Source organism: Phyllobates terribilis, unplaced genomic scaffold (genome assembly GCF_046119375.1).
Source record: "Phyllobates terribilis strain yellow unplaced genomic scaffold, ASM4611937v1 Scaffold_1__5_contigs__length_1240528914, whole genome shotgun sequence".
Lineage (NCBI taxonomy): Eukaryota > Metazoa > Chordata > Amphibia > Anura > Dendrobatidae > Phyllobates > Phyllobates terribilis.
In genome coordinates, this window is record NW_027362761.1 from 469,338,537 (window position 1) to 469,350,855 (window position 12,319).

The 12,319-nt window shown below is 39.5% G+C and overlaps 1 protein-coding gene across 2 annotated transcripts in view; it reads left to right on the forward strand.

Moving 5' to 3' along the window:
- Positions 1-225: 225 nt before the first annotated feature.
- EDIL3 (EGF like repeats and discoidin domains 3) overlaps positions 226-12,319 on the forward strand; it is a 1,054,696-nt gene continuing 1,042,602 nt past the window's right edge. For both annotated transcript variants that reach the window (XM_073678987.1, XM_073678994.1), the window contains exon 1: positions 226-967. In XM_073678987.1, the coding sequence (XP_073535088.1) occupies positions 901-967 (67 nt within the window). In that variant the 5' untranslated portion in view covers positions 226-900. The remainder of the gene's footprint in view (positions 968-12,319) is intronic.

Consider the following 12,319-nt stretch of genomic DNA (forward strand, 5'->3'; position numbering starts at 1 on the left):
ATCCCTTAAAGAGCATAGTCTTCAACCCTGCAGTATTCTTGGCTCATTCCTGCAGCAAACAGTAGGATTTCTGAATATATTGTAAATTAGGCGTGAGCATGACCCTGTGATCTCCATGTAACATGTATTTCATATTATGATTATCATGTGGATGGTTATGTATTTATATAGTACATTAAGCCAATGTAGTTCTAGTTGCAGGACTCCCCCTCCTTTCCAGCTGCCTCAGTCATTCTGCCTGCATGTGAAGCAGCTGAGCTACACCAGTTTAATGCTGCTGGGATAGTTGTGCACCGTGCATGTAAATCTGTGCACTGATCTCCTGTGCTCAGCATCCTCCCAGCCTCAGCTCCCAGCCATCACATGCCTGGATCCTCTGCAGCACAGAGCTGGGATCTCCCTGCACAAGAGCCACATCTGCTGCACACTCCACTCAGGGTGCAGTGCCTTTAAGGCAGGAGCAGTGGAGCAAAGCCCAAGTGAGAAGGATGAAGTAAGTCAGCAGGAGGAGCAGGTGTCTGGGCGGTGCAGCCACATTCCCTGCTTTCCATTCTCTCTTCCCCAGTCTCTTCTTGTCTTTTCATTCTTTCTCCCAGCAGAAGGAGCTACAGTACTTGTCTGATCCCAGGCAGAGGAGCAGGGCACGTTGCCTGTGTTTGTATACACAGCTGTCTCTGCTGTCTCTTTGTCCTCACCCGCTGACCATCGGATATAAATCGCACCTCAAGCGCAGCTTTGCGCACAGTCGTGCATCAGGCGCAGTGACTACGTCTCTCATCAGCCACTGACTGTGGGGGAAGGAATAATACAGGAGAAACAGCTGCACATTCCCCTTATCGCACAGGACTTGGGCTTCCTTGGAGGGATCTTTATTACCTTGGTTGTTGTGACCCCCAAAACATGTTCTTTAAGGAGGTGACAAGCCTCCTGCTGAGTGTCAGCTTATGGGCACCGCTCCTAGTGAAAGGTAAGTGAGGACTTTACTGTGTGACAACTTCATCACTTCCATCCTGTGAAGCAGAACGTGGAAAGTGTCCTGCTGGGAACTGAGGGGGTAACCCTGGGAATTGGGCACAGGAGGGAATGACGTGGTGCTTGATTCCCATGTGGATTACCCCCCTGTACCATCTGTAGACCTGGTCTGTTTAGCAAATGGTGTATAATGAGATGATGGGAAGAGAGCTTAATTGTAATCCCTAGCAGTGGTTAGAAGGATTTAAAGAGCAGTCTTTGTGCTTCCTTCTGATGATGCAATATGCGGCCATGCTAGGAAATGAAGACTGTGGAACTGTCCCAAGTTATTTTATTACTTGTAACATGTGTCAGGTCATTGCTCATGTTCTAGGGGGTCTCTGATATAGGCAGTAGGTGCACTAGGTTTTTAAAGTTACATAGGAAAACTACTAGGAATAATGGATGTAAATGGAAGTATAGTAGAAACAATAGCTCTAAATAGCAAATTTAAGGATACCTTTACATGCACCCTTTCTTGGCAATATGAACATCTCTGGAGTGTACTCTTCAGCTTGTGCTTTTTTGGTCCGATGTGCATTGATGGCTTCCAGGCTTTACACCTGTGCAGAATCATTCTCTTCCATGTTCACCTGGTCAATTCTATTTCCAGTTTTCCTAAATTCCCTTTGCCTCCAGCTGCACCTGTGTTCTGCACATTAGCTCTGGATCTGTCTCTGCCTTCTCCTGCACCTGTTCTCTGTTTTGCACCTACACTGATCTTGCCCCAAGCAGTGCTTGGACTTTTCACCCCAAACTGGACTCTGTAACAGTCTCTGCTGCACCCATACCTTCCAGAGATCTGCAGCTCCATCTCTTCTTGCCATGAGCGCTGGAGATGGAATAGCTCCCTAACTTCCCTTGGTAGAAGGGGGAAAGGTCTTGTTAAATGTAATGATTCGTCTTGGCTTGTAGGAGTTGGTGTAAGGATGAAAGGAATGGATGAGATTAGTGCTTACCAGACTGTGTAGTTCGTTTTCACTGCCTGAAAGATAATGAAGCCTTTGGGGCTTTAAATTGTGTGAACAGGCACTGATCTGATGTCCCAAATTAATATAAATATCACAATGGGAGTGACCGCATCCATAAAATAAATCCCTTTCCCTTAGTACTTCTGTCGCTTCGCTTTTCTATGTTGTCAACCTCTGTTCCTATGAAGAGTTGCGATTTAGAACATCTGTATCAATCTGCAGGTAAAACACCATTAAATGAGAGAGATTGCACAAAAAGCCTGGATGCATTTTGTTTATTTGGCTACAGTGCAGCATATAGATTTATCTTGTAAGGAAACAAGTATGCAATCAGTAAAGCCAACACTGCTGTCATTAGATTATAGATTAGAACAAAAAGTCAAAAGGTATCCGGAATAGCTTTAATAAGCAGTTGAGCTCAGCAAATGATTCCTCTCTTAAGAGACATATTTTCCGGTGTGTTTCTTGGTATTGATTGACCCTGCACTTAGGTCCAGAAATGAAAGGAAGTTTATTTCCTCCACCAACCCCCTCCCTGTATACAACCTAATTGCCACCCGCTCCCCTTTCCGGTAAATCCCTATAGCCCTTTAGTTTAGTTGATGAGGGCAAGAGAGGTCTTACTGCAGCCGCTGCCGATTTACTACTCATGGTCATGGTCAGGCCATTAAAAATCTGATTAGTTTATCTCATTCAATTTCGGCTCTGATCTACAGATAGATAGATAGATAGATAGATTGACCATTTTCAGGGGGGTATAAATCATAAAGGTAGACAGCATCAGACAGTCTAGCTGGTGTTTTCAGAAGCTAATATCCTATTAATACCATGAGACCGGCAGATGTGTTACATACCTAAGGTATGACTCTATGGAGCCAGCGACTAATGATTAGGAAGTGATTCATATAATTTCCGTAAATTGCCATAAGAGACACTTAAGACTACAAAGTTTCCATAATTTGGACAGAAAGATGCCACCCACACCAGTAACTGTCCTTCTGGAAAAGGGAAAACCAGGATGTTATTGTTTTGTTTTTTTTATTTGTTTTATGTGATAATATGTATCCTTTTTATATTGCATTGTGGCAGATGTTAGTTCCATCACAGCATATTCAGACAGATGTTATTTTAATGATGCTACACAGTATAAATAGAAGGCGACTTCATAGATTGGAATAGGAAAAATGAGCTTCATTAACATAGAAACGATTGTTGCTTATACGAGCTGGGTTTGTGGTTTGTTTATGGAACTGTTTAGTTCTTTTCATATAAACTCTTGCTACTTCTTGCAGTTCGGGAATCATATCCATAGGAGACAGTACTCAGACATCCCCTCGATATTCTAGGGTTGTGGGATTCCTTATTTTGCTATGGGTCATATCTTTAGATCATGTCTGCTTTAAAATGAAAACCAATGGATCAGTCATCAAACTGAATATTGTATTAGCTATTTAATAATTCACCAACATGGGCCAGTCTAAGAATTCAATAACATTAGACACTCTGCCAGGAAACACATGATAATATGCAATCTGTCACAGTGGCTAACACTCATATCTTAATCCTTTAAGCAAAATGTACCCCATTACGGTCTAGACAAATTCATTTGTTTTACAGATTGACTTCTCTGGGTTGCTTCAATTCCCTGCTCTGTCTAAAATGAACTATTGAAAGCGAGAGAGTTGATATTATTCACTTGCTGTGAAACCCACTCGTCAATTAAATATTCATTTGAAGCAAAACCTACTTTTTCATCCCTTTTTTATCCATTGCAGATTTATAATTTTAAGGTAATGTGATGATCTCTAATGTAACATTTACCAAAGTATTAACATATCCATCCCTCTTTCTTTTCTTAAGAGGTGATCAATCAGTTTAATGTACTCCATTCTGGAAACCTGTGTAATAAAATCCGATTTGGAAAATAGATGATTTCTTTCTCTCGCAGGAAAAGATCTCTATTTTCTAACAAATGCCCAATTTTCCTAACTCAAAGTTGATGACTAAAAAAGTTTCAAATTATGATATCTGATTTTTAAGTACATTGGAATGCCAATAGCCTGGCCAACGAGCTGTAAAATTGAATGTCGTCCTTCCTTAAAACGTGTTATTTGCCAAATTACTGAGGCTTCTAGGTTTAGTGCGCTTTAACATTTACATTAAGGAACAAGTCAAGATGATTTTCTGTTTTCCCGATGAGTGAAAACTAATGGAATTTTTTAAGTCTGGTCGGTGCCCACAGTAGCCTTACATTTAAATGCTTCCAAATGTTATCTATCCTTAAATAAGTAGCCAAATGGACTGTAGCCATTTTCAATTTGAAGCTGGTATTTGTCATTTACGGCTCATACAACCAGTGCCTAAACTTTCTTTTCTTGAAACTTATAAGGTGATGGCATTTATATCAGCCAGTAATGGACGTGTAGAGCATCATGGAGAAATAACATTTTTAGATTGGTGTATACCAATCTACGGCTTTCCAGCTGTTGTGCAACTACAACTTCAAGACAGTGTATATATATATATATATATATATATATATATATATATATATATATATATATACATATACATATGGTGTGTTTTATAGTCTAGTTTACATGAGACATATCTGTATCAGACATTTTTCACATCTGCGTTCTTATTTCTTTTTTCATTATATGAACCGAAATCCGAAAATAATGGAATTTGAAGGCCACCTGCATGCAAGACACCAGCAGCACCAGACAGACCCCACTGACTGTAATAAGGTCTGTCTGGTTCCTGTGATGATGCGTGAAATGTTTCCAGATAAAATAGTACAGCGTGCTGTGTAGTTTTCTTTGCTACTTTTAGTTGGATCTACAACAGGGATGTGGACATTATATGACTTTCATCGCATCATCAGAATTCTTATCATAGAATGATAGCGTGTCCAAAAGGGCCATTTATAGGTTAAAAATATTTTCTGGACTGAGAAGAAAAGTCTGCTGTCATTCTACGTGACTATAGACTGCTGAATGGTGACATGGTTATGATTCCCATGTATTCTCTATGCAAGTGGGCAGTTACGTGACCACATATATGCTATTTGCACCTTTGCGGTCACATGCGGACTAGACGTTTCCAGATTATCTCAATGAAAGTGAATTGAGAGAAGCCTAGTCAGCACCTGAACACTGCAAGTCACATACATGCAGACACGTGACTCCTTGCTCGCACACACTGTCATGATGAGTACTTTGTCATCATTCGGCAGTATGCAGTCACATAGTGACTGCAGACGTTTCTTCCAAGCCCAGAAGATCTCTTTAAATAGTGGTCAAAATCAACTGGACATCTTTTTAACAACCTAGTCCAGAGATCTAGTGTAGAAAGTTCCCTGTATTTATACTCTTTTGGGTAATTCAGTCATCTTAAATAGAGATGAGTGAACGCGAACTTAAAAGTTCGGGTTCGTACCTGACAGTTAGTGTCTAAAAGACGAACGCGGATGTCTCCCGGAAGTCCAATACAATGTTCAGAGTTCTGGGGGGAGTCCGATGCAAAGAGAGAGAGAATTATTTTCCAGCTCCAAAGTTCGGCTCTCCATTTTATTCAACGGGGTTTGGGTTCTGGTTCAAGTTTGGATACAGTTCTGGTACCTGAACTGAACTTGGACTAAAGTTTGGGTCGGGTACCAGAACCTGAACTTCCTCAGGTCCGCTCATCCCTAGTCTTAAACATTATGTAAGGTGTCCACATCAGTTACCAAAGTGCCACAAATCTGTTTAAAATTGGCCATACACATAGGATTATGATCATTCAAAATGCAGCTGATAAATAAGTCATTCTTAACTGGCTGAATAGGTTTAAAAAACATAATTCGCTGGCACAAAGTTGTAGATAATTGGGAGTAAATGGTTGATCCTGCCATACACATCTTTGACTAAGATTGGAGGAAATATTCCAAAATGATTGCATTTTGAGCAGATGGAAATTTGCTACAAAAAAATGGTTACATTCGTCCATTTTAGTTGACTTTCATTTTACCTTTACGGCTCCATTGAGGATGGTTTCTCCAACACAGTTCATGCCCCCTGGATGATTGGGTCACAGAGGTATAAACAAGTCCAGTTGACTATTAACTCACCATTGCTAAATAAACCAAGAGCACCTAAGTGAACCAAAAACTACATGGGCATATTGATCAATTTGTCATACCCACAAGATCAGGCAATTTCTTGATAAAAAAATGCCTTCTTTATTAGCCAATGATTAAAAACATCCAAACAAACACTGGACTGAACAAACTTGTTCTTAATCATGGTATGAGTCTCCTTTGTATCTTCAGCTTGTTACAAATGGAGTATAATCTTACTTAACAAATGGGTGAAATCTAAAGAAAAATGAATAAATTGGCTAAATATGGCAGAAAAGAGAAGATAATAAGATTATAGCCAACTTTGTCTCCAGATATACCCCGGGTATAGAAGCTTCTCGTAAATAACTCCTGTCCTCCACGTCTGCTGCACCTGACGCATGTCTGTAAATATATTTCTAATAAAGGGCATTGGAAAAAGCACACAGGTCAGGCTTCTGTCTCTTACAAGCGCTGGTGCACTAGTCCTTGAAAAATTTATTACTCAGATTATCACTTTTTTTCTATGCAAACATAATGCATGTATATAAATGTACTATGATGGATAGTTAGTGTCCGAGAAAGAAAAAATCTTGTCATCTCTTCATTCTGGCAACTGCTGTATTGCATTCTCCATTAAAGAAACGACAATTTACATTAATAAAGAGTTTTACATGTTGAGCTTTACGTTCCATGTAATAATGGCTGCAGAGGGGAATAAAACGTTTTTTTCTCTTAATTTCGCCTCTACGTTGCGGTGATATTAGCAAAATATTTAGCACCTAATGAGTTAACTTTAGTTACGTTCAAGTGGGTGTTATCAGGCAGTTTTCACTTGGGGGAGGGATTCCTTTTTCTCCTTGTCTGTTTTTGTTTTGTCTGATAACTTGGACATAAACAAAAGTTATCTTATTAAGCGCCAATACTTTGATTGTTAATATCTCAGCTATGGAGAGACGAAATAAAAAAACAAACAAACATTTTACTCTGTTTTGTGGCAACTTTTACATTTTGTGTCCAGCTCAACATGTAAAATTTGGTGAAAGTTCTTCTCTAAGATTCAGAAATATCTTCAAATGTCTGCAAATTGAGTTTCTGGTTCTGGCTTTTATTCTAAGGCTTGTTAAAGGGTCGATATTGACTTTTAGGATTGCTACTTCCTATATCAGGCACTAGAGTTCTAGTTCTCTTCCGCTCTGAAGAGACAATTTACCTGTATATTATCACATATACAGAATTCAAAGCAGTGCACAATGTTTTACAAAATTACAATAGCTTTCTAAAAATATCTCTCTCTCTGAAATTTCCTTTGCAGCATAAAAGAAACAATAAAGTTATGAAGTGAATCTGTGAATAGAATAGTCATGGGGCGGTCCAGCCCTCACAAGTAGTCATGCAGTCCTTGCTTGCAAAGCCGCTCCAGCAGCACGGATGAAGCAATGACCAGTACACCTATTGCAATATTGTAAGGCTGTGTTTTGGCTTAGAGTCTAACTATAATAACAGGTTTGCTTATAAAAGGCATCTGCTTTATTTAAAGCCAATATAGTATACATTCAGGTCTGAAAGTTAAACAGCCAAAAATATTATACCTCGATACAAAAAATATCCCTTACTCATCAATTTACTAATCCAGTGTATTTGTGAGAATAGTGTTGCTCCACATCTTCCCACCTCCATCCTTTCTCGTCACATCTCAGTGTCAGAAGCCACTCCACCAGTCTGTCTGCAGAAGCCTCTATCACTCATAAGTGTGGCAGTAGAAGAGGAGAAGATAGGATGTCCTCTCTGCAGGAACACATCAAAGTCAAGGGCTCGCTCACACAAGCATATTAATCGGACGAGTGCTGTCTGATGTTTATCGGAAAGCACTCTGCCCAATGTTATATTATGGGGCACTGCAGATCTGATTTTTTTTTCTCATGCTTATTTGGCCTAATAAAAAAAATTGCAATATTCAGTGAGTGGCTCTGCAAATTGGATGACGCACACCAAAACAAGTCTACGGGTGCCTGTAAAATAGCGAACTCGATGCCATCTGAGTGCAGTTTTATTTACGCAGACATAGACAATTGAGAAGATGGAGAAATTACGTTCTCCATCTTCTCCACACCTGTGATCCGATTGTCTCATGCGAGAGAATCAGATCATCGTAAACTGACACTCTGATCAAACTCTGATCAGAGTTTGTGCCGGGTGTCATTACCATAATCAGCCCAATCCTCTTGGAAGAGAGAATCATCACTCGTCTAAGCGTACCCAAGCTTGTAATTTTAGAGAGATGATGAGGAGACGACGCGGCAGCCCCTAGATATGTCAAAGTTTGGCTTTGAGCATCTATTTTGAAGCATCTTGTCTTATTTCTTTGCATTGTATCATAACACTTTTATTCCTCCCAGAAATTTATGGCAAATTGACACCTGGGTGTTACCAGTTAGGGGTGTCCCCACAGTCTGACCTTGTCCAATCACTGCTACCAGATTGTATCAAAACACAAGGAATAGAAACACCCAACTGTCAATGTATTTAGAGATTTCTAGGATGAATAGGAAAGGTATCAGGACAATGCACCTTTTAAAGGTGAAGTTACTTCAGAATTATTATTGCATTAAGAATAGACTTACTTAATAAAACAGACTCATCAGAAGTAGTGACTTTTATACAGTACATGTATATTTTGAAGTTTATGTGCACTTTACATACAGTTAATATATCTATTTCCACACTGAATTGGAAACTTGGGTTCAGGCTAGGAATACATAATACCACATACAGCTGTGTAACTCAATCTGCCGTTTGACTGTGAAACTTGTGTTTGTGGCTTCCAGTCTGCGCCTGTTCTTCATGTTGGAAAGCACTAGACAAGAAATTTTGGTCTGTGTAGCTGTTTTAATGATTCATCAGACTGGTTTACGTGGTTGACAAAATGTACGTTATATAATACATTGGTTTGTGTGTATGCAATGTCTTTGCTGAACCATCATGATACAAGATATAAGAATGTCTCTTCAGGAAAAAGCTTGTAATGTCATTAAAACGGAATTCAGGATGTAGGAGCTAAGGTTTACTGTGGGAAGACTGGACAGCAAGAATAAATGCCAGAGGGCTCAGCAATATAGTATGGTTAAATCATTAGTGGTATTATTTTCATTGGAAAGATGTGTGCACTACGTCTTATCTATCAATCCAAGTATCTTACTAGATACAGATTCTGGCTACTACAGGACAGACAGGTTCTTGCTTTACTTGGCTGAAAAATATTTGAAAATGTGTGTAGTCTGCTCCTCTGTACTATTATTATTGTGGTAAAATATATTGATATATTAAACTAAATTACAGAGTATCTATACACATGTGAACACACAAACACACACACACGACACACAATGTCTACAATTAGAAAACACATGTAGTGCAGTGCTAGTCAAAAGTTTGGACACATTTATCCATTCAAGGTTTTTTTTTGTTCTTATTGGTATGTGCACATTGTAGATTTAAAACACAAAAAAGGGAGTGACGAAAGACCCTAAGAGTATATACCCGTTAAAATACAAATTTAATTCAATGATTAAAAATAGTACATACATAAATCGAATTATACTAAAGAGGCTGCCAAGCATGGATGTAGGGAACAACAATTCAATGTAGGCAGCAGATGATGAACACTGTACACTGCACCTGTGCTTTAAAACATAGTCCTGATATACTCTAGTAATAAGGGTTACATTTCCCCAATTAATTTTAACAGGAGATATTTTGAGAACCAGTAGTGTACTTACATCAGTGTGCAGCTGCTATTTGTGGTGTCCCCACCACCCTAACGCACGTTTCATTAGAACTTCATCAGGAGGCGTGTGTAGATTCAGACTGAAGACAGCAAACCCATAAAGGCGCTCATATGGAAACAATGAGTAAAGAAACACAGGTGAAACACAGTAGAATATGTGTTAAACCCTACATTCCTCAAAATATCCCTCTTTTATTCTGATGACAGCTCTACACTCCCTTGGCATTCTCTCAAGGAGCTGTGTTAGTCATCTGGAATGGCTTACAATGAACAGTTTTAACTCATCATTTGTGGAATCACTGGACTTCAGAAAGTGTTTTGCAGAGGCAGTGTTGGTACAAAGATTGATGCATTTGTGAGCCTTGATACACAACTGATCTAAGCCAGAATATGTCAAGAAGTACTCAACTAAGTAAACAGAAATGAAAGTCAATTGTTACTTTAAGATACAAAGGTCAGTCAATCCAGGAAATTGCTGGAACCTTGAAGGTATCTTCAAATGCAGTTATGAAAACCATCAATTAATATCATCAAATATGATCTGATGAGGATGGCCCCTGGAATGAAATATCAAAAATTACTTCTCTTTTACCATAGCCCTCCATAAATGATGCACAGACATCAAGTAGCAGACATTTCTTAACATCAACTTTCGAGAGGAGACCGAGAGAAGCAGACTTTTATCGTAAAGTTTCTGTATATAAGCCACCATTGAGGACTGCAATCAAGAAGAGACTTGCTTGGGCTAAGCAACACAAGGACTGGACATTAGACCAGTGGAAATTTGTATTGTTGTCTGATGAGTCCAAATTTGAGATTTTTGGTACCGACCACCAGGACTTTGTTAGATTAAAAAAAGTGAGCTGATGGTCTATGCATGTGGGGTGCCCATTGTGAAGCATGGAGAAGTAGGTGGATGGTGTGGTGGTGCTTGCTTGTGACACTGTTGGTGATTTATTTGAAATTCTAGGCACATGTACTCACCATGGCTACCACAGCATTCTGCAGCAACATGCCATCCTATCTGGTTTGCACTTAATGGGACAATCATTTGTTTTGCAACGGGACAATCATTTGTTTTGCAACGAGACAATGATGCAAAATACACCTCCAGACTATATTGCTAAGAAAGAGAGGGATGGAGTTCTGCATCAGATGACATAGCCTCTACAATCACCCAACCTCAGCACACTTGAGATTGTTTAGAATGAGTTGGACCACAGAATGAAGGCAATGTTGCCAATATGTGCTCAGCACCTCGGGAAACTCTTTCAAGACGGTTGGAAATCCATTTCAGGCAAACACCTGATGAAACTGCTTAAGAGAATGCTGAGGGTGAGTAATGCTGTCATCAGAATGAATATGACAGTACTTTGAGGAATCTAAGGTTTGACACATATTCTGGTTTGTTTCACTCTTTATTTCATATGTGCTCCTTCGTGGTTTGAATCTACAATGTGAACATTTCAGTAAGAACAGTTGTGTCCAAACTTTGGTACTGCACAATGTTTACTTTGGACTGGTACTGTACGCTATTTATTTTGGACTGGTACTGTACACTATTTATTTTGGACTGGTACTGTATACACTATTTATTTTGGACTGGCACTGCACAATGTTTACTTTGGATTGGAACTGTACACTATTTGCTATTTTACATTCCCAATAAATTTTGGGATAAAACTTTCTGTCCATCATTTTAATTATACAATATTTATTTATTTTACTCACTTATATAGCGCCATTAATTCCACAGCACTTTACAGACATTATCATCACTGTCCCCATTGAAGCTCACGATCTAGATTCCCTATCAGTATGTCTTTGGAGTGTGCGAGGAAAGCGGAGAACCTGGAGGAAACCCACATAAACACGAGGAGAACATACAAACTCCTTGCAGATGTTGTCCTTGGTAGGATTTGAACCCAGGACCCCAGAGCTGCAAGGCTGCAGTGCTAACCACTGAGCCACTACGCTGCCCATATAAAGCACTATCTTAGACATTAGTTCTAGCAGCATGGCCCACGGTGCCCTGCCCAGACATTTTTTTGGGAGGCATGGATCACATATAGAAGAAGCTATTGTAATAAAGCTCATTACAGATTGTGTGAACAGAGTTATAAAGTCACCAGTGCAAGTCTAAGAGCAGGGAACATGAAAGCTAATAGGTAGGAAGGTACAGTACACTGAACCACTCGGCAACACCAAGGTGCACCAAGCACGTCTTTATCATATTTGATAGAAGTATTTTTGATAAATGCAGCAATGGATTTGGATACTAATGATGCTTTGCTTGGTTTGATCCGTTATTTTCTGCTGACAGACTTCCTTTAATTCTAAATTTTAATTTAATTGCTTTACTAAAATGTCACATAACCGCTGTCAGGGCCGGCTCCAGGTTTTTCTGGCCCCTGGGCGAAAGAGTCTCAGTGGGCCCCTTTAACACATACC